Below are 17990 nucleotides of genomic sequence, written 5' to 3'. Positions count from 1 at the left end.
GCTGTTGGAGCAACAGTGGCAGCATGCAGTACACACTCTGCACCGTCAGCTTAAACTGACTGAGACAAAACAAGCTCAGCTAGCCTATTGTTAAATAACTACAGAGGCAAATGCACATTCCTGCTTTTACTGAAAAGCAGCCATTCTCTTATCAGTCAGCAAACCATTTCTTATCAGCAAAAAACGCACATGCAACTGTCCCCTTCCACAACATTTCATCAGTGCTTCTTAAAATGTTTCGTTGTCTGGATCATCTCCCAGACTGCAGCCTCAGAACTGCTGCTAATGGGGCACGCTCATTTGCAGTCCATTGCAAACTCCAAATTACCCCAAAACACAGGAAGGGACATTAGACGAGCCCTGGCACCATAAAAATCCTGCCCCATACAGTTAGCTTTCAACGAAATATCAAGGAAATTCAAGAATGTGAAACACCAGACGTGCTCAATCCAAGAACGTGTAAAGAGGGAGTAAAGGCACAGGACAGAGGTGTTAATTTCACAGAAATGTTTATTCGGCAAATGAAAATCAGAATTCCCATATCCCTCTTGCTAGAATTGTGTTCCTTTCTGTTGTTCAATGACACTATTCTTTCAATATTTCATTGGCTCCTTATTTTCCCTTCCAATTAAGCGGAAAAGCTCCTTGCATTTCTGTCATCAAGGTAAACTCCTCTGTGGTTCAGGATCTTTCCCGTGTCTTTCTTATGCTCTCTTTATGCCTTAAGTTTACCACAAACCTATGTTCTTTTACTACTCAATTCTCCTTTCCTGGTCCCTCCTTTCAATATGCTTCCCTGTCCACTAGGGAAGATGTAAATTAGGCAGCTCTTACTAAATAGTGTCTTTCCTTCTTCCGAACCTATTCCTGCTCTGTCTCTGGCTAGCCTTTACTAGCAATGGCTTCATAATACATACCTGCATCTGCTCTGAGCAGGCCTGATCTAACTTCACAGTGGCCTGCAAAAATTTCACACAGCAACCAAGTCTCAGAAGACATCTGATTGAGGGGGCTCAAGATCCCGCACGAGCATCTGAAACTACCACCTTTTTCTCAATAAAGGTGTCACAGTTTCCCAGAAAGGCAGTGCTTCTGACGCGCTGGACCACTGTTCAGCTAGCCAGCAGGGATTCCAGCAAAACTCATTAAGTTGTTCAGCTGTAATTTATAGATTCGTCCTGAATTTTGTTGAACTCGTGGAGCAGGAGGTGCTGAGATAAGAATATCTATTACACAAGCTACGCAAGCAGGCGCAGCATTACTAGTGCTAAACATCGGCAGAACAACAGAGTACGCTGGGGAACGTTGCTCAGCTCCAAATACAGCTGGTAACAGAATCTATTAAAAACTCACCCGGGATTTCCAGGCATTGGAGCAGTGTAAAACATCTGCCCTAGCGAATGCGTGCACTGAGGCACTGAGGTCCAAGGCAGACTCATTCTGCAAGACACACGGCGCGGCACAGCACAGCTCAGCCCGTCCCCAAAAGCTAACCCATAAAGAAAAACAACCTCGTTTGAAAGAAGGGAACTTCTGCACCGAAAATCGGCAAACAGAGACCTCCATAAAGTGAAGGAAAAGGGGGGGAAGGGAAAAGGGGGGGAAAAGGGGGGGGGAAAGGGAAAGGAAAGAAGCGGCGCGCGGGCTGGTTTGCGGGGAGCCCGCCCCCCGGCGGGCCGTCCCGGCGCGGCCCCCACCCGGGCTTCCCCTCCGCCGCGGGCCGAGGCGCGGGCCGAGGCCCGACGGCCGCGCCCCAACGGCCGCCACGCGCTACGCACCACCCCGCGGGCGGGGCGGGGCGGGGCGGGGCGGGGCGGGGCGGGGCCGCGCCGCGCGTGCGCGCCACCCTCGTCCCGCCTCGCCCGTCCTCCGCGGCGGGGGCTCGCTCGCGCGCGCGGCGCATGCGCAGCCCGCTCCCCCTCCCCCCCAGGTGCCCCGCGCGGGTGTGAGTGTCCGTTGTGGCGGTTGGCCCCGCGCGGACGGCAGGTGAGCGGGGCTGCGGCGGCCGTTGGGGACGGAAGGCGCCGGTCACCCGCAGCGACGGGGCGGCCGGCGGCGCCTGGGCTACCGCCCTCAGCAGCCGGCGTGGGGGCGGGGGACGGGACTGGACGCGCGTGGGGGGAAACGGGGGTGGACGGCCCGGGGGCGGCTTCCCCTCCTCCCCCGCCATCGCCCCGCCGCTTCCCCTTGCGCCGGCGGCCGCGGGGCTCGCAGCTCCTCCGACGCTCCCGCCCCAAGCAGCCGGGCTTCAGGCGCTGCGCCCGAGGGTCCCAGCGCTCCCGCTCTTTCTCCTGGTCTTTTATCTCATGTTTTTAACGTGTGCGAGGGAAACGACCGCGATTGCTTCGGGAGAGTCGCATCGCCTGCATGCCTCGCGCGCCAGCAGCAGCCTTGCGAGCGCTTGGCTGGTCAAGCGGCCAGCCGGTTGCATGCAGTTTTGTGCTTTGCGTCCGTTTATGTAACTTGCCGCCACCCCCCCCCCCCCCCCACCAAGCATTTAACTAAGAGGATGTTCAAGATTTTTCAATTGATATGTGCGATAAGGCTGTTTCCCCCCACAGTGCTTCCTTCCCCCCCCCCCCCCCGGTATTTTCTTACCTCCCACATACATGTTTGAAGTTAGATACCTATCTTAAAATATGCTCCGAGTAGCCCCCACTTTGCCCTTAAGGTGCTGAAGCTAATGGTCCATACCTGCCTGTCGTGCCATACTTGGTCAGCCTGGGAAATGAGGGAATGGTACAAGCCAGGTTAGGCTCGCTTCAGTTGTACATGGTTATAGCTCCTCAAAAAAGAAGCTTTCTCAGGGAGCCAGTCTCAGAGACATGTGAAGAGAGAGCAGACTCTGAACATGGCTTAACTTTATTTAAGATTAACATAGAATTATTGCAGGACTGAATTATTCCACTAACAGGACCAGAATTATTGAGCAAAAGGGAATTAAGAGGTACTAGTCTCTTGTCAGAGCATGGAGGTTTATTCTTTGAGATGCAGTAATAGAGCCCTGTAGCCATGGTGGCATCAGTTGCCATATGACTTAAGCACAATTACAAGAGCATATAAATAAACCAAGCAGTAAGGCTGTAGATTATAAGCTGCTCCATAGTAGTAACTCACTTTTGTGGAGACTGCAGCCCAAGCAATTAATGCTGTAGACTAGCTGGTTTACTGTTGATATCTCATTATTAACAGCAAGTAGAATCATTTCAATTACCCCAAGACCATAATCTAGTCTATTGGAAAACACTACAGGATATATTACCTGTTGCTACTGAGAAGAGCATCGGAGAGCCCTAACCTTCACCACCTCCTTCTCACATGCATGAGAATTTTGAATGCCACTACCCTACCAGCTCTTCTTTCACCAGCTCTCCTCTTTATATTGCCTACCTGAGCTTTCTTCCTGCCTTAATAGGTTGCACCTTACCATCTGCACTCAAGCCAGTTTCTTACTGGTCTGGGGGAGGTATCAGTTAAACAAGTTCTTATCCTCAAAGAGACACAGAGGTATTTCACAAGCCAGATAGGGCCTCCTTGTTTATAAATCCATATTTCCTTCTTTATGTAATAATTCTAATGCATTCTATGGTAATAAAAGTTATACAACTCTAAAATACTTAGTGCTCTGTGCCTGTTGCAAAGGCTTCTGAAAGTATAATCAAGAAATCTACCACACATGTGATTATAGGAAGATAGTACTTAGGTAAAATAACTCACTAAATGTTAACAAGCTAAAACAACAACAGCTGTTTTCTATACTGCTTTGATTACTTGTAAGGAGGTAAAGCTGCACAAGATTCAACCCTGTTCATATTAAGCAATTGGGCTAAGGCTTTTGAATTAGTTTAGGCTAATGTCAGAAGCAGGTCTGCTTTGTTATATGCTAAGATTATGCTTGTGATAGTTATTGTGCAGCAGGGAACCTACAGTGTACCCGTGACCTAGCTCATTTTACAAATTGTTAATGGTTACATATGGAGTTCCGTAGCCTGGCATCCGGTTTTCTAGCTGGCCATTGATTTGGAACAATGAGTCTAATCACTCTGGTCATAACAGAAGACACTAATATTGCGTAATTACTGCCAGTAATTTGCAGCAATGTAGACTGCTCCCATGTTAGCCAGTATTTCAGTTAGCTAGCCCTCAGTGGACTTCAGCAAATACACATTGTGGTAATAATTCCCCTCATCAATAGATGTAGGTTCTTGGGTTCGGAAGCCTTTTATCTTGTGTTACCTTTTTTCTCTCCTGCTTTCAAGTAGATTTTGAATGAGACGCAGCAACATGAATGAACCTTTCAACTGTGGGACAATAGGAAGAAAGTATTATCATATAGTTTGAGCTGTTTGACTTGACGCTCTGAGTGTCACTTGAGGCTGCAGCCTCGGTCTGGATGGCCTAGATGATGACTGGCATCTAAGGCAGAGGCCTAAGAAGATGGGACTAGCTGGTGTATAGGAAACAGCATTTGACTATAGCACCAGGGGTGCTCTGATAGGTACCATACCTTGAGTCAGATATCCAGGATAAAGGGCAGCTGACAAATGGCTTAGAAATTATTCTGTACTCAGTTTACGCTTCCCAGGAAGGGCTGGTCTAAACACTGCTGTAGAGACCATCGGACTACCGTTATTTTTAAAAAATATCCGATCGCATCAGAGAAGGCAGTGACAACCCTTCTTGGCAAGGGACAGTTCTGTGTTCTTACAAGTGCAAAATACGGGTGGCAATTCGTGTTGCATTTAGTGCATCTGTCATTACATCAATTTGCAGTGTTTCTTCTTTTGTGTTCTGCTTTTCCAATGTTCCCAAAGATTCCTTGGATAAATAAATCATTTTAAAAATATATTTTGTGTATCTGCAAAACAGAATCCTTAATTACTCTTCTAGGTATTCTGGTGGATTTTGTTCTGAAGAAGTAAACAGAAATAAATCAAGCCCAGATAAACGCTGGTTGGTATTTTTTGTTGTTAGGCGAAACTGAATAAAACTGTCGAGCAGTAATCCCTTAGAACTTAGCGAATAGTTGCTCTTTGTGGTGCTATCTGGAAACTGGGGTTAAACCTCAGCAGAATTTTGTTGAGCATATTCATATCTGAGATCAAAGGAAGCAGTGAAAAAATGGTCTCAGAATAGGATTAAGGGATTTTCATGCAGTTATTTCCAAAATGAGATTTTGTCCGACTATATTTGTCAGGCTCTACAAAAGACCTTTTCCTTCTTTTTTTCTGTTGTCCTTTTCCAAGAAACAACAGTCTTCATACATTGTTTGTGTGTCTACAGCAACGATATGGGTTTGCTTATATAAGAAGATGAGAGACTTTTGATGGTGCCAAATGTAAGGAGGCTTTTTTCCTACCTATTTCACTGTTTTCTGAATTACCAATGTGATGTGTAACACAAAATAGTTATTATACCTGTCAGCTTTTGCTACAAAGAACCTTTAAATCTTGAAAGAATCTAGATATTTTATAATAATGTTCTGTAGCTATGTTTTTATGTTTTTCTACTGAAGAAAGCCAGGTAGTTTTAAACAAGCTAAAACTATTAGATGTGTGGTATCTGTTTTTTTTTTTTTTTCCTGTTAATTTTATTTTCTGCTAAAGAGTATACTGGACTTAGGCTTGGAACGTGGTGTGTAATTTGAACTTTCCTATATTTTCCTACCTTGCCTACTTCGTCTGATTTGTCCTAATTAAACTGAGCAGACAGTTCGGCATGACATTTCCTTAACTCCGGTGATGGAATTGGTGAACGGAGGAGGGAAAAGCGTTGAGATTTTGCTCAGCTACTTTGTGCAGCAACCCTTCTTTCTGTCTGCATTTTCCCTCCTCGTGATGCAGCTGTAATCAGAACAAATAGTGAACAGCTGCTTGTGCAGTCATTGCCAAAGCTGCTGCTTGGCTGCAGTTTGCACTGCAGCTGTCTCCTGCTCTTCTTCCTTTTCTCACTCTGTCACTTCTTCAGCTCTGCCAACTGCCCTGTTTCGAATGCTAAAGTTTTCTTATCAGAACACAGCACAACAACTAACTTACTCTGCTAGCTCGATTAAACCGGAAGGATCTTGTCAGTGAATATGCCTGTCTAATCTTGTGGTCAGCTAGCTGCACCACATAACTCCCTGCAGAGACTCATCAGACTCCATATTAGTCTAATTAATTTTACACATGTAAACATGTATATGTTCATATACACACTTTCCGTTCCCATTGGAGCCACTTGCAAAATCTTCTTGCTCTTATGGCTACAGACTTTCTTCTAGCAAAAAGTTATGTTGATAGCTATGTTGAACAAAAACAAAACAAAAAGTTATGCTGAGCAGTTGATTGCTGCTTTTTACTAAAGTTAAGGAGAATCAGTGCAAGAAGAGAGAAGAAGCCATGTACTCCAACATCTAGGCTGGCCTCTCAGTCAGGATTCCTGGTTTTTGAATTTCATGACAAAAGAAAACAGGGTCTGATGTCTTTATTTTCTTTTTGCTTCAAAATTATTTGAGGTATTTTACCTCTAGTGAACATAACTACTCTATCAGACTTAAGAAAGTTTATGCTTACTTTGATTTCAGATGATTTGGCTGGAATGTCTGAATCAAAATCTGTTAATTTTAAGATATTACTGCTATCTGAATGGAAGCAGTTCTAAGATAATGTACCTGTACTCCGACCTACAATCTCTGCTTATTTTTATATATTTGATAACAGAAATAGCAAGGACAGGGATACTCAATCCATTTCCTGAGGACCAGCACTGAGAACTGAAATAAAAACTCCAGAACTATAACTGGCTGCAGTCTGGAAATGGCCAGCTCCATAAATATTTCTAAACGTTTGTAGCTTGAACAGCAAAACTGCTGACTGGCTGTTAGCAAACACTGGTGAGATGTGAACAGTGTGGGGGGGTATTTTTCATAAGACAGTTAGTTATTCTTTCATGAAATGTGTTAAGCAACTGTCTACAAGGAATAATAGCAGATTATGTTATGAATGGGGCACTTCCTTTAGTCTCCTTAGTGTGGGTCACTTTCTACTTGAAATCATACTCTTAATGTAGTCAAAATACTAGATTGTGCCCAAGCTTGAAGACTTAATTGCCAAGATGAAAAGGGAGCAAATCTTAACGATCATTTTGAATGGCCAAGATGGTATTTTGTTCTAGAAAGGAAAGATAGTACGTGTGTGCGTGCATGCATGCAGTATTCACCAAGTACTAAACTAATGATCAGAGTAGCTAGCCTTTGTGGCTGCGTTTATTGTTGATAGTACAAGTATCAGTAAATGGGTTTTCTGTCTCAGTTTGTGAATTCCTAGTATGTAATTGACAGAATATCATGCGTACTAACCTAAATGCTTACTAATCCTCCTAGCAATGATTTTGCAACTAGTGAACTACTATTTCTATATAATTGAAAAAAGTAAAATAAAACTTCACCTTCCTGCTCCTTCCCTCTGCTCTCCCTGTAAGGCTGTGCAATGACAGTGTCATTCCACTTCAAACTGAAAGGAGGAGTTGGTTTGTAGTTGAAGTATACTGACTTAAAATATGCATGACTTTCAAGTTTTCATAGTTTAATGTCTTGATTAAAGCACTACTAAAACTCAATTCTGTGCTCTTTAAAATTTGAGAAAATTAAAGGTCTACAGCCGGGCATTCAAATCTACCCAAACCAGTATTTTCTGCAAACGAAACATCTGCTCTATCCTGTGCCTGGGTCCTGATAAATTGTATCATATGCTCCTAATATATGATCTTAATATTTTGTATCACATCTTGCAATATTACTTCTGTTTGTGCTTAACTCTACTGGTGCCTAATTTTGATATGACAGACCTTTTACAGAAAGTTAAGTAAAGTATGGTAGTGGCTCTTGACCCATTTTAAGTCAATATGAATGTGAAAATCGTTGATTTTTAAAATAGAAGATATAACTGAGGACAATAATATGTCTCAAGCCAGGTACACCTTGGTACACCTTAATTACAAAAGGAAAATGGATATATACAGTGATCTAGATGTCCTTGAAAGTTAAGTTTACATCTGGTCTTTTCCATAGCAGACAGTGATTTGCTTCAAGACTCAAAATGTAAGCTGTTGTAATTAAGAAAAGTGAAGGATGTGTGGACAGAGTATCTAAATGAATTGGGTGAGCAAGATGCATCACAGAAATAAGATGCTCCTCTACTGGTGACTTGGAGAGGAAAAAGGGAATTTATGTGTGTGTGTATATTTTATTTATATATATATATATATATATAAAGATTTTAATATCTGTTCTAAAGTCTCATCAGCATGAAACAGAAAAATGTCAAACTACTTGGTGTCTGAATTTTACCATAAGGTTATAGCAGACATACTAGTGTTCAGTATGTTTTGCAGAAACGCCTTAGATGAGGAGCAGTAACTTACATTCTTCTTGTTCCCGTACACTTATTTTCTGTTGCCCTGATTTGTGTTGGGAACTCCCTGGTGCACGTGATTGACTTTTAAGACTATGTACTTATGTAAAGTGCTTGGTCTGCTCTGGCATGATTTCTAGTTTGTGCCCCTACAATACTAGTATTGCTAAGATCAATCAAAATATGCACTCCACTTTTCTCCTTGCAGATGAGATCTCTGAGGATGTTCACTTGATATGAGCATCGTATGAGGATTAAAAAAACCCTGTTTAAAATCTTCTGTGTTTGACCTCTAAGTTGTTGCTCAGTTTATTAAAAAAAAAAAAAAAAAAAGGTAGTTAAGCCAACAGCACTTATTCATCTTAAGAATCACTGGGTTTGTGCTGGTGTTTACAAAGGTAAAGGTAAAACTTTTATCATCAGCCTGTTTTTGAATGAATTTCCAGTATAGTTTTGGAAAGTGATGTGTACAGTTACAATTAGTATTAGGATAAATTTAGTACAAATATCAGATGGAAAGGTCTCTTGATTTAGGAGCTATGAACTATTGTTTGGTAGTCAGTGGTGAGACTGTCTCAAAGAAATGTTTCTACTGAGTTGTAACATACTTTTAAAGTGTGATTGGCTAGGGGGCAGTGAAGTGAATGTCAGTCAAAGAACAAAATAAGCAAGGATTCCCTAGAAATGGAGGCTAAAGATGCTGTATCTTACTTGTGAATGAATAATACGTGATGGTTGTCAAAAACACTGTACAGCATTTTAACTTCTGTCTCATTTTCCTCCTACTTGTCTCTGGAGCATTGTGTTAGCTTGATATCTCAACTGTAATGACTTATCTGAAGGGCATCTTAAGTTAATAGAAGTTGTGAGTACCAGAGTACCAGTATTGAAGGATTAATTTGAAGATAGAGCGAAATAGAACTAAATTATCTAGATTTTATTTTCTTCTAGGAAACTAAGAAAAACATCTTTGTATACTAATTTGTCAAACATGTTGCATAGCAAACAGTTTTCAGCAAAAAAGGTACTCCTTGCCACGAAGAAACTATATAAATGTCCTTTAATCTATAATATCTTTGAGTTAGTTTATATTTTTGGAAGAAATAACATCTTTTCTTGGATATCTTGTAAAATAAAGATAGTTATATCTTGTAAAATAAAGATAGTTATTTTGCTTATATCAGCATTTGTAAATAATCTAGACACATTTGATCTCACTTTAACCTACCTAGCCCAGTGCAACCAGCTGCGCTGGAACCACACAGGATATGGAGCTGGCAACAATGTTCTCAGCTACAGCAGGAGCAAGCGTGACCACTAGAAGTCACTTCCTGCTCCTCTTCCAATATTGATGCATAAAGAGTTGTAAATCTAGGAAGGGATGTGGATAATACTAAAATATTACAGAAGAAAATCAATTCTGTTTCCAGATAAATGACTTGCGTGTTTATTTTAAAAGAATTTTTTCTTATGTCAATCAGTCTACTTCCTCCAACATCACAGACCATAAGCAGAAATCACTGAATTATAGGAATGATCAACTCTTAGGACAGAATGAAAAACAGCTGCATAGTAAATTAACCACAAAAATTAAAACCAAAGCTAGCCAATGTAACAGAGGAATATACTACTAAACGTTCTCTCTGCTTTCAAGAGGCTTTTCAATTTGTTAAAAATCTTACAAATCTGTTTGCTTCCCCTACCAGTATCTAACAGAACACCAGCTTGTAAGTTGAATCGGTAACTCTCTGCTTTCAAATAGTATTTCACATTTTCTTGTGGGCCTCCAGAGAGTACCTACAATTACTATTTTTTCAGAAATAAGTCTTCAGTAGTCCTCCACAAAACATGCGGACATGCAACCCAAATCTCATTGACTTGATGGGATATATGTTTCCAAGGATTTTAGACACACAGAGCTGAAATGACAAATGTGCTACTGAATTTGAAAAATTTTGCTCTTCCTCTGCTACTTAACTTCTATTTGTAAATAAAAAGGTGCACTTCAGACTTAACCTAACTGAAGTTGGCAGCAGGAAGAGTTAAATATGTGAGGGTAACGGAAATGGAAAAAGCCCTCTCTCCGTTGTACGTGGTATCCCAGATGTGTCTTTCAACCCTGGACGAGCTGTGGTATCAGTAACTGAGATTCCTTTAGTCAGAACTATATAAATCTTAGAGACCTTAAACATCTTAAGCTAAGATAGGTAGACTTTGGGTTTAAAATAAGAGGCTGCAAGCAGGAACAAACTGTTGCATAATACTTACTTTCATGCCTTAAATATCAGTCAGTTGGATTAATAAGCTGTTTAGATAAAAGGAAATCATTCTCATTGCAAAACTTTTTCAGTACTCTCTAGAAAACTTAGTTCTTGTTTAAAAAAATTAGAATATTTTAATGTTTCTATTTTGTTGACATTTGACTAAATATACAACACATTTTCAGATTGATTTAGCTTTTGAAGGGACCTTGGAAAAAGGAACAGTAAGCGTGTTAAAAACATACCCGTCTGGGTCAGATCAATAGTCTGTTTCCGACAGTGGCAATCAGAGATGCTATTTAGGGAGCACCCAAGCCTAGCTGTCTATGATCCATGCCCCTTGCACACCACTACCATCCACAGTTGTTAGATTGTGATAGAGGATACATCCTCGCCTACTCTCTTTACTATCTTTTTCAAGAAGTGTGGACAACAGGTTTCTGAATGAGTTTTCTTAAAGGTATCTGCATAAGATTCTTATTTGTGGGTCTCTTTTCCCACTTCCCACCCCCCAGAGTAAGATGAGAGGGAGTATTTAGAACACGTGATCCTTAAGTGTTAGGTACTAGTAGTACCTAATATGTCTAATCTGTCTTTATTTCAATATTGTAAACAGGAAAATGAAAAGAACTTAACTGCATTTTTGGACTGACTCCTGATGGGCTGGATTTTGTCTTGTTGGGCGTATTTGAAGATTCACGCTGTGAAAGAAGAAACAGCCAATGGCTTCAGAATCCATGGTCCCAGAGCAGGCAAAACAGCATCTGATAAAGGGAAAAAGGCAGCAGCAGCAGCAAACTAGGTCTTCCAACAGCGATGGTGAAGACGAAATCTTCGTATTTGAAGCAAATGAGGCTTGGAAGGATTTTCACAGCTCTCTCCTTCACTTCTTTGAAGCTGGAGAGCTCTGCGACATTACGCTGAAGGTGATGTAAACTGTCTTGTTCTCACCATCCACATCTATTGTGTTTACCAGACTGAGGATTAAGTTACAAATAAGCGTGCTGTCGATAGCCGTGATTTGGCGGGAGGGGGGTATAGAAGCTGTAGAATACCAGTTGGAGCTGAAGCATCTTTAGATGCGATTTTGTTTTCCTCATTTATAAAGTTCCCAACTTGAATGTAAACATTCTAAGATACTGACAGTCCAAGAGAGGAAGTACATGACTGTCACCTCACCCAACTTACCTTCTGCTAAGCAAGCTCTGATGGTTGTTCAGTATATTACTATTCAAGCTCTGTGTACCTCCAGCTCCTCATATCCTCTTTCTTTTCATAGCCTGCTATCCCAAATTTATCTCTGTTCCTGCATGCTGTGCTGCTCTGCTAGATCTTTCCTGAGAAAAAGGATTTCTGGAACAAGTCTAACTTAGAGCATTCTCAAAATCAAAGACACCTCCCCTCCAAACAATTAAATTCTACAGCTGGTCAAAGAGCGAAGGAAAAAGAAGAAACTAGTTTTATGATTCTTGCTAGTGTTACTCATTTGTTTGCTTGCTTTGATGCATTCTTCATAAGTTAGCTGTATATTGCTTATATCCTCATCACAAGAACTCACATCACACATCCATAAGAGCGCCTAAAAATATTAAGTAGTGCTTAGCCAACCATCTTAGCAATGCTACAGGGAACAGTTACACAAGAGAAAGAGATGAAGCATAGTTCCAGTTCCACAAAGAAATCAGAAACGCCCTTGGGAGAAATTGTTTCCCTGCCACATTTACTATTGCATATCAACAAGGAAAACCCTTGACAGATGCCTGTCCCAGGTGCCTCCTGGTAGGCATCCCATCCTTAAATAAGCTTGTTGTCACTGATCCTGGGAGACAATGGAAGTATCTGTGAGGAAGTGTGTTTCTCTCCCTTCCACACCCGTGGACTAAAAAAGGAGAATAAGTAAGAATGTTTTTCTGCTCTGCTCCACAACAGATATTACATATTGAAACAGCTTCTCACTAGCTGAGCAGAAACTACGTGCAGCAGCAGAATAGCACAAGTCGCTAAGGACAGCTGAATTAATGCTCACAGGACACTGAATGGCAATCCTGAACCTAACTGGCAAACTAAAGAGTTTGCCACCCCTGATATGACAGCCATGAAATGGAAGCTGCCTGTCATATTAAAAAGCATTTTGGGGGACCTCACCAAAAAAAAGAAGAAGGTCTTATTTTATAAACATAATTAAATGTATACACCTGCTAGGGAAACTTGGCTTTGAAAATGTGCTTTTCTAAGGCCCAGTTTAATTCTCCATAAGCTTGTATGATCTTTCCTTTGTATTATCTGTGTGAAGCAATTTTGGTAAATTAATATTACATTGTATGAATTGGCTGCCAGTCCTGTATGACTTGGCTGCCAATCCCAAAGTGAAGAATACAATCTATGGAGACTAGAGATGCACATCTTGTCCTAAGGCTTCCTAAATCAGTGATTTACAGTAACTGGTAACAATATATTGAACTTGAATTTTCTGGAGGGCTTGCTTTTCTTTCTGTAGTGCTCAGGCATTTTTCATGTTTTGAGAATAATTGCTTCTGGACTGAACTTCTTGCCTTTGTGCATGAACTATGATATTGAGCAATTTTGACATAGCTGTTGTCAGAACTGATTATTCCTTTAACTACTGGGTTTAAATTGTATATTCTGTGATAGTAAATAACTGGAGGAGAATTCTGCTTTCAAGATATCAGTAAGCTAGATATTTAAAATTAAGCAGATGTGAGTAAAATAGTGTAGCCGCTTAATTCAAAAGAAAGATTGGATTACAGAAGGGGATGATGATAGGCAGAATAAAAACCTGTAAAGGCAAGAATGGCCTAGTACTTTCATCTTACATAGCAGACCAACTGGTAGCATCTATGTGGATAAGTACTATTAATAATTGCAGTATTAGCACTGTGACAATAATAAACCATGAGAACAAGGAGGAAGACTGCCTGTGCTCTGAAGAATCAAAATCTGAAATTTCACCTGCAGTACTGCTCCTTAGGAAGTAGGAGAGTGGCAGATGCATGCCGACTGTTTTTCTCCCCGTTGTTTTTTGCTACTTTGTTCAATCTATGAATTGTTCTTTCTGGAATGATCTAATGACTTCACACTGAATCTTCCATCTTTTTCTCTCTTTGAATCTGTATATTCTTTTAAAGTGTGCTGTCTTTCTGTACTGAACTTGCTGTTCAGTAAGCAGGTTACACCTGGGTTGATAATACACAGTTTTAAAGGGAAAAGTGATTTGAATGGCACTTCTCTATATTCAGAACTTAAAAAAAAAAAAAACCCTCCCAATTATCCTATGTAATATCTTTTTTTTTTTTTTTTTAACTGCAAGTCAGTTCACTATAACGTTTTGATCTGAAAATGAAGATGTAATTTCAGTCCACCAAGGAAACTGGTGGTCTCATAACTGCCATCCCTTTATGTTACTGCAGACTGAAAAACGAAGAAGACCGAAAAGAAAGCACTGCTGTTAACAAAAATAAGTATTAATGACTGGAATGTGCCTCAACAAGGAGACTGGTAGACAGCCTAGAACAGACTGAATTTAGTATTATGAAGAACTTCAATAATTTATGCATTAGGAAATTCTTCTTTAACTTTTTTTTTTTTTTTTTTTGCATTTTGTGGCATATTCCTTTTGTAGCAGAATTGCTTAGATACAGATGCTTTTTTAGTTAAGAATATCTTGGAGGATTTTTGTTTGGCAGAAGGCAAGCGCACATGTTAAGCAGAGTGCTAATTATGCAATGTTACTTAACTTTTTTACTGTGACTCAGTGGTAAAGTTAAGCTGCAGCAGGCTTCTTGCTGATTATAAACACTTGCATAAGGGAGAAGTTGTTTCATGATCATCTAATGACGTATGTCATTGCCAAAGTTCAGTTTTAATCCTTGTTTCACTATTTCTTAATCTCAGTATAAACTTTGTCTCTTAACTGTAATTAGTTCTTCACAGCTGATAGGACAGACACTTCTTGAAACTTTAAGCTTACAGGCAATATTCCTAGATGATTTTTGAGCAAGATATAGGAAGTTTATAATTTCTTTAAATGAACAAGCCATCTAGCAGTTTTCTGATATTAGATGTATTTATTCATAGAGCAGTAGAACTGTCTCCTGTCTTATGGATCTTCAACAAAATATATTCTGAGCATAAATAGTGGTTCTGTAGCATCTTTTAGAGGTCTCGGCAGACATTTCTCACAGCTAGATGAAGTAAGGTCATAACTCGTTTCTGCCTTAAAAAAAAGATGTCTATTACTGAAAAAAGTCTAAGTTGCAAAAATATAGATGGATTCACTGTTGCTATTGAATGGCAATTATTATTGAAGATCAGGGTCAGGCAATTTGTGGATAATATACCTACTCTTTTTTGAAAAATGTAACTTCAAAGCATGCAAGAAGCTACTTCTTAATTCCAAAGTGCAGTCTATTGTTAATTTATTTGCATGGACACCAGTAACAGCATCCTCCTTGGTGGGAAGGATTGCCTCCGGAAACATACACTGTAATATTTAAAGGTTAGGAAGAGGGATTAGCAACGCAACTGTAAAGTGAAAAAATACAGACATTTTCTTTAAGGCAGAATCCTCTTAGATGCTGTGTAAGCTTCCGATACCTGTATGTGAGGCCTGCCGAGCTATAGGTATCTAATGAAATATTTCGTCCAGCAACTTCCATCTAGGGTGAAAAAGAGGACTTTCAGTTTAACCAGATAAAAACTAACCTATAGCTGTCCAGGAGGTATTTCTTTTCACTGTTAGTCAAATCTCATTGAAAAGCATTTGTCAGAATTATTTACCATCTTACTTTCTTTCTTACACAGTTATCCTCTGGCTAAGCTCTGCAGCTCCATCTTGTATAATAAGGTCAGCTTCTAACCTCCCACAAATTTTTATATGTCACACACATGCCCCCTCAGCCTCTTCTCTACTCCTTTTGCTTTGCACAGAAGTAAGTTTGTTTAGGTAGAGTCTGAAAACCCTCATTCACTTGCTGGGAGACTCAGCAGTTTTGCCTCATAATCTACAATAGAGCAGAAAATTGACACCGCACGTGCACATCACCCCGGCTTGAGAGGAAGATGCAGAGATGGCTCCTTGACCTTCAGAAAAACCACCATGCTTCAGTTTTAGAACTGCATAAAACTCTGTCCTGGCTACATCTCTGTATTTCTTCTGTGTTTTCTGAAGAAAACTTCCTGAGGAGCATTGTCCCAGGATGCTGCTTGTTGACAGTCTTTAGTATTAGGTTCCAGTTATCTTCTGGGATACATTTTAAAAACTTTTCTTAGTTATCCTCTATAGCTACAGGTGAAAAGCATGAGCTACATTTTCACTTTCTAGCACTACATTTTATATTTGCTACTGGGCTTTGTGTATAAAGTATTTACCCTTCAACAGATTCTCAAGAGTGATGCTCAGACAGCAGTGGGAAAGTACTGCACCATCTATTCAATTGTGATCTGGCTGCTGCACTAACACTGAGCCCTGGTGGGATGCTTAAAATGCTGAGGAGACTCTTAAGATCACATCCCTGTTCCTCTGAGTTTAGCGATGATAAGGAAGTAAAAAACATCAGAACAGGAGTACAGAGAATTTGACTACACCAGTGACAATTTCTCAAACCTGCTAAAGCATTATACAGCTAATCCCTTCCACTCTATGCTTATCAGTAAACCAAAACACTTAGCATTTGAACTGAACAGAGTTGAAACTACATTGCAGAATGAGCAGTAGCTTTTCTGCTAGGCTTTTAAGTACTTTCAGAAGCTTCCTTTAAGTATATCCTGCATTTTTAGGTTAATTCTGTTTACCTCAAATAGTATGCCAGTTGAACACCATTGATGCTAATCTGACCACAACTCTTACTGCAGAGAAGTTAATCATTATTGAATTTAAGGCAACACACATTTTAAATGTAAATAGTAAACAAATTAATTAAACTGTTCAGAGGGCAGATTTTTCCATAACTTTGAGAAACATTTATCACTGTCGAATAGAGGTATTGTACAATTCTCAGTGGCCAGTATTTAAGGTCCCTTGTAAAAATATGACTGATACAGCTTTTCACCAAGGGAGGATAAATACATTGCACAAGAATGTGCACTATGATGGAGATACCATCTGTTAATTTTTAAAATATATTGATCTTTCTAGTAGCTGTCTTTCCAGAGACATACCGTCAGATACTTACATGTTAAATTAAAACAACATTTTTTTCTATGAATTCAAATAAGAAGCACCTTATAAGCATTGATGAATCGTATCCTGACACATGTTGGCAGTCATTTAAGTCAATTTAAACAGGAAATTTTGCTGACATTTATGCTACATGTTGTTAGATGAATCAAAAAGTATCTCTTATGGGATACTTTTTTCATACATTGCTTGACTCTTAGAGAACGAGTATGCATGTTTTGAGCCTAAAACATTATCAGTGATGAAGTACTTCTGCAGCCTTGTCTTACCTGCTGCAATGCTAGACTGCGCTACAGAATACACATCTTAGCTTGGGAGATAAAGAGAATTTTTAAGGTGGAAGTCAAGTCTGTGAAATAAAACCATACTAAAAAGAATCCTTCACTTATGTTTTGTAATAAGCTGACTAATGTAGCTCTCTTATTTCAGTATTTTATGTGAAAATGTTTAGAAAGCAAGAGAGGCCAATTAGCTGAGAGCATCAATCATGAACACCAACACAAAGAATGACTTTTTTCTTGGTAAATCTTACATTTTACAGCAGCGATGAGCTGGTAAGGCTCTCAAGTGCAATATCAACAGCACTGCTTATTTAAGTGAATGAATTCCTCATTCTCTTTAGAGAATGTGATTATGTTAAAAGCAGTCAGTGAATACAATGCCTTCACGTAAGTGAGAAAATGTCTTTTTTCTGGTTCATTAATTTAAAAGGATCGAGTTCCTTCAACTGAGGAACTACCATGCCATTTCCCTATGTTACAATCTTGCACATAGTTAAAACATTCAATTCAGATATGACAGAATAATTTTTTGCCTTGAAATTAAGGTGTCCAGTGAAAGTCAGTTAAATGAAATCATCTTTGCAAAGGACATTCTGCTTTTGGCTCAGAAGAGATTTATTCTTTGCAGCTGAAGTGGAAATTCTTTCAGTTGAATAACAGCTTGAATTCTATTTTGATATTGCTAATAGTCTCAAACTCCCCCCTCCCCCCCCCAAACTACTGCATCTCTTTCTTTGGTCTGGGATATCACATCCTACATACAATTTCAGTTCTATAGGTCAGTCTTGCTCCTGCTTTATTTCTTGTTAAAGCAACCAAATCATGCTTTGCAAACGTGCAACCTGTTCTCAGCTTCTAA

General features: G+C 40.0%; 1 protein-coding gene across 4 annotated transcripts in view; it reads left to right on the top strand.

Annotated features, from left to right (window-relative positions):
• The first annotated feature begins 1835 nt into the window (after positions 1 to 1835).
• Positions 1836 to 17990, top strand: part of KLHL8 (kelch like family member 8) — a 29064-nt gene continuing 12909 nt past the window's right edge. Inside the window, exons 1-2 of one of the 4 annotated variants that reach the window (XM_068941450.1) lie at positions 1836 to 1986; positions 11271 to 11580. In XM_068941450.1, coding sequence (XP_068797551.1) covers positions 11377 to 11580 — 204 coding nt within the window. In that variant the 5' untranslated portion in view covers positions 1836 to 1986; positions 11271 to 11376. Of the gene's footprint in view, positions 1987 to 2846; positions 5339 to 9466; positions 11581 to 17990 lie in introns of those variants that run through there. The other 3 variants (XM_068941452.1, XM_009676526.2, XM_009676525.2) reach the window with 3 other exon arrangements.

Source organism: Struthio camelus, chromosome 4, assembly GCF_040807025.1.
Source record: "Struthio camelus isolate bStrCam1 chromosome 4, bStrCam1.hap1, whole genome shotgun sequence".
Lineage (NCBI taxonomy): Eukaryota > Metazoa > Chordata > Aves > Struthioniformes > Struthionidae > Struthio > Struthio camelus.
Note: the sequence above shows the minus strand (reverse complement) of the source record. Positions and strands in the feature narration are given on the sequence as shown.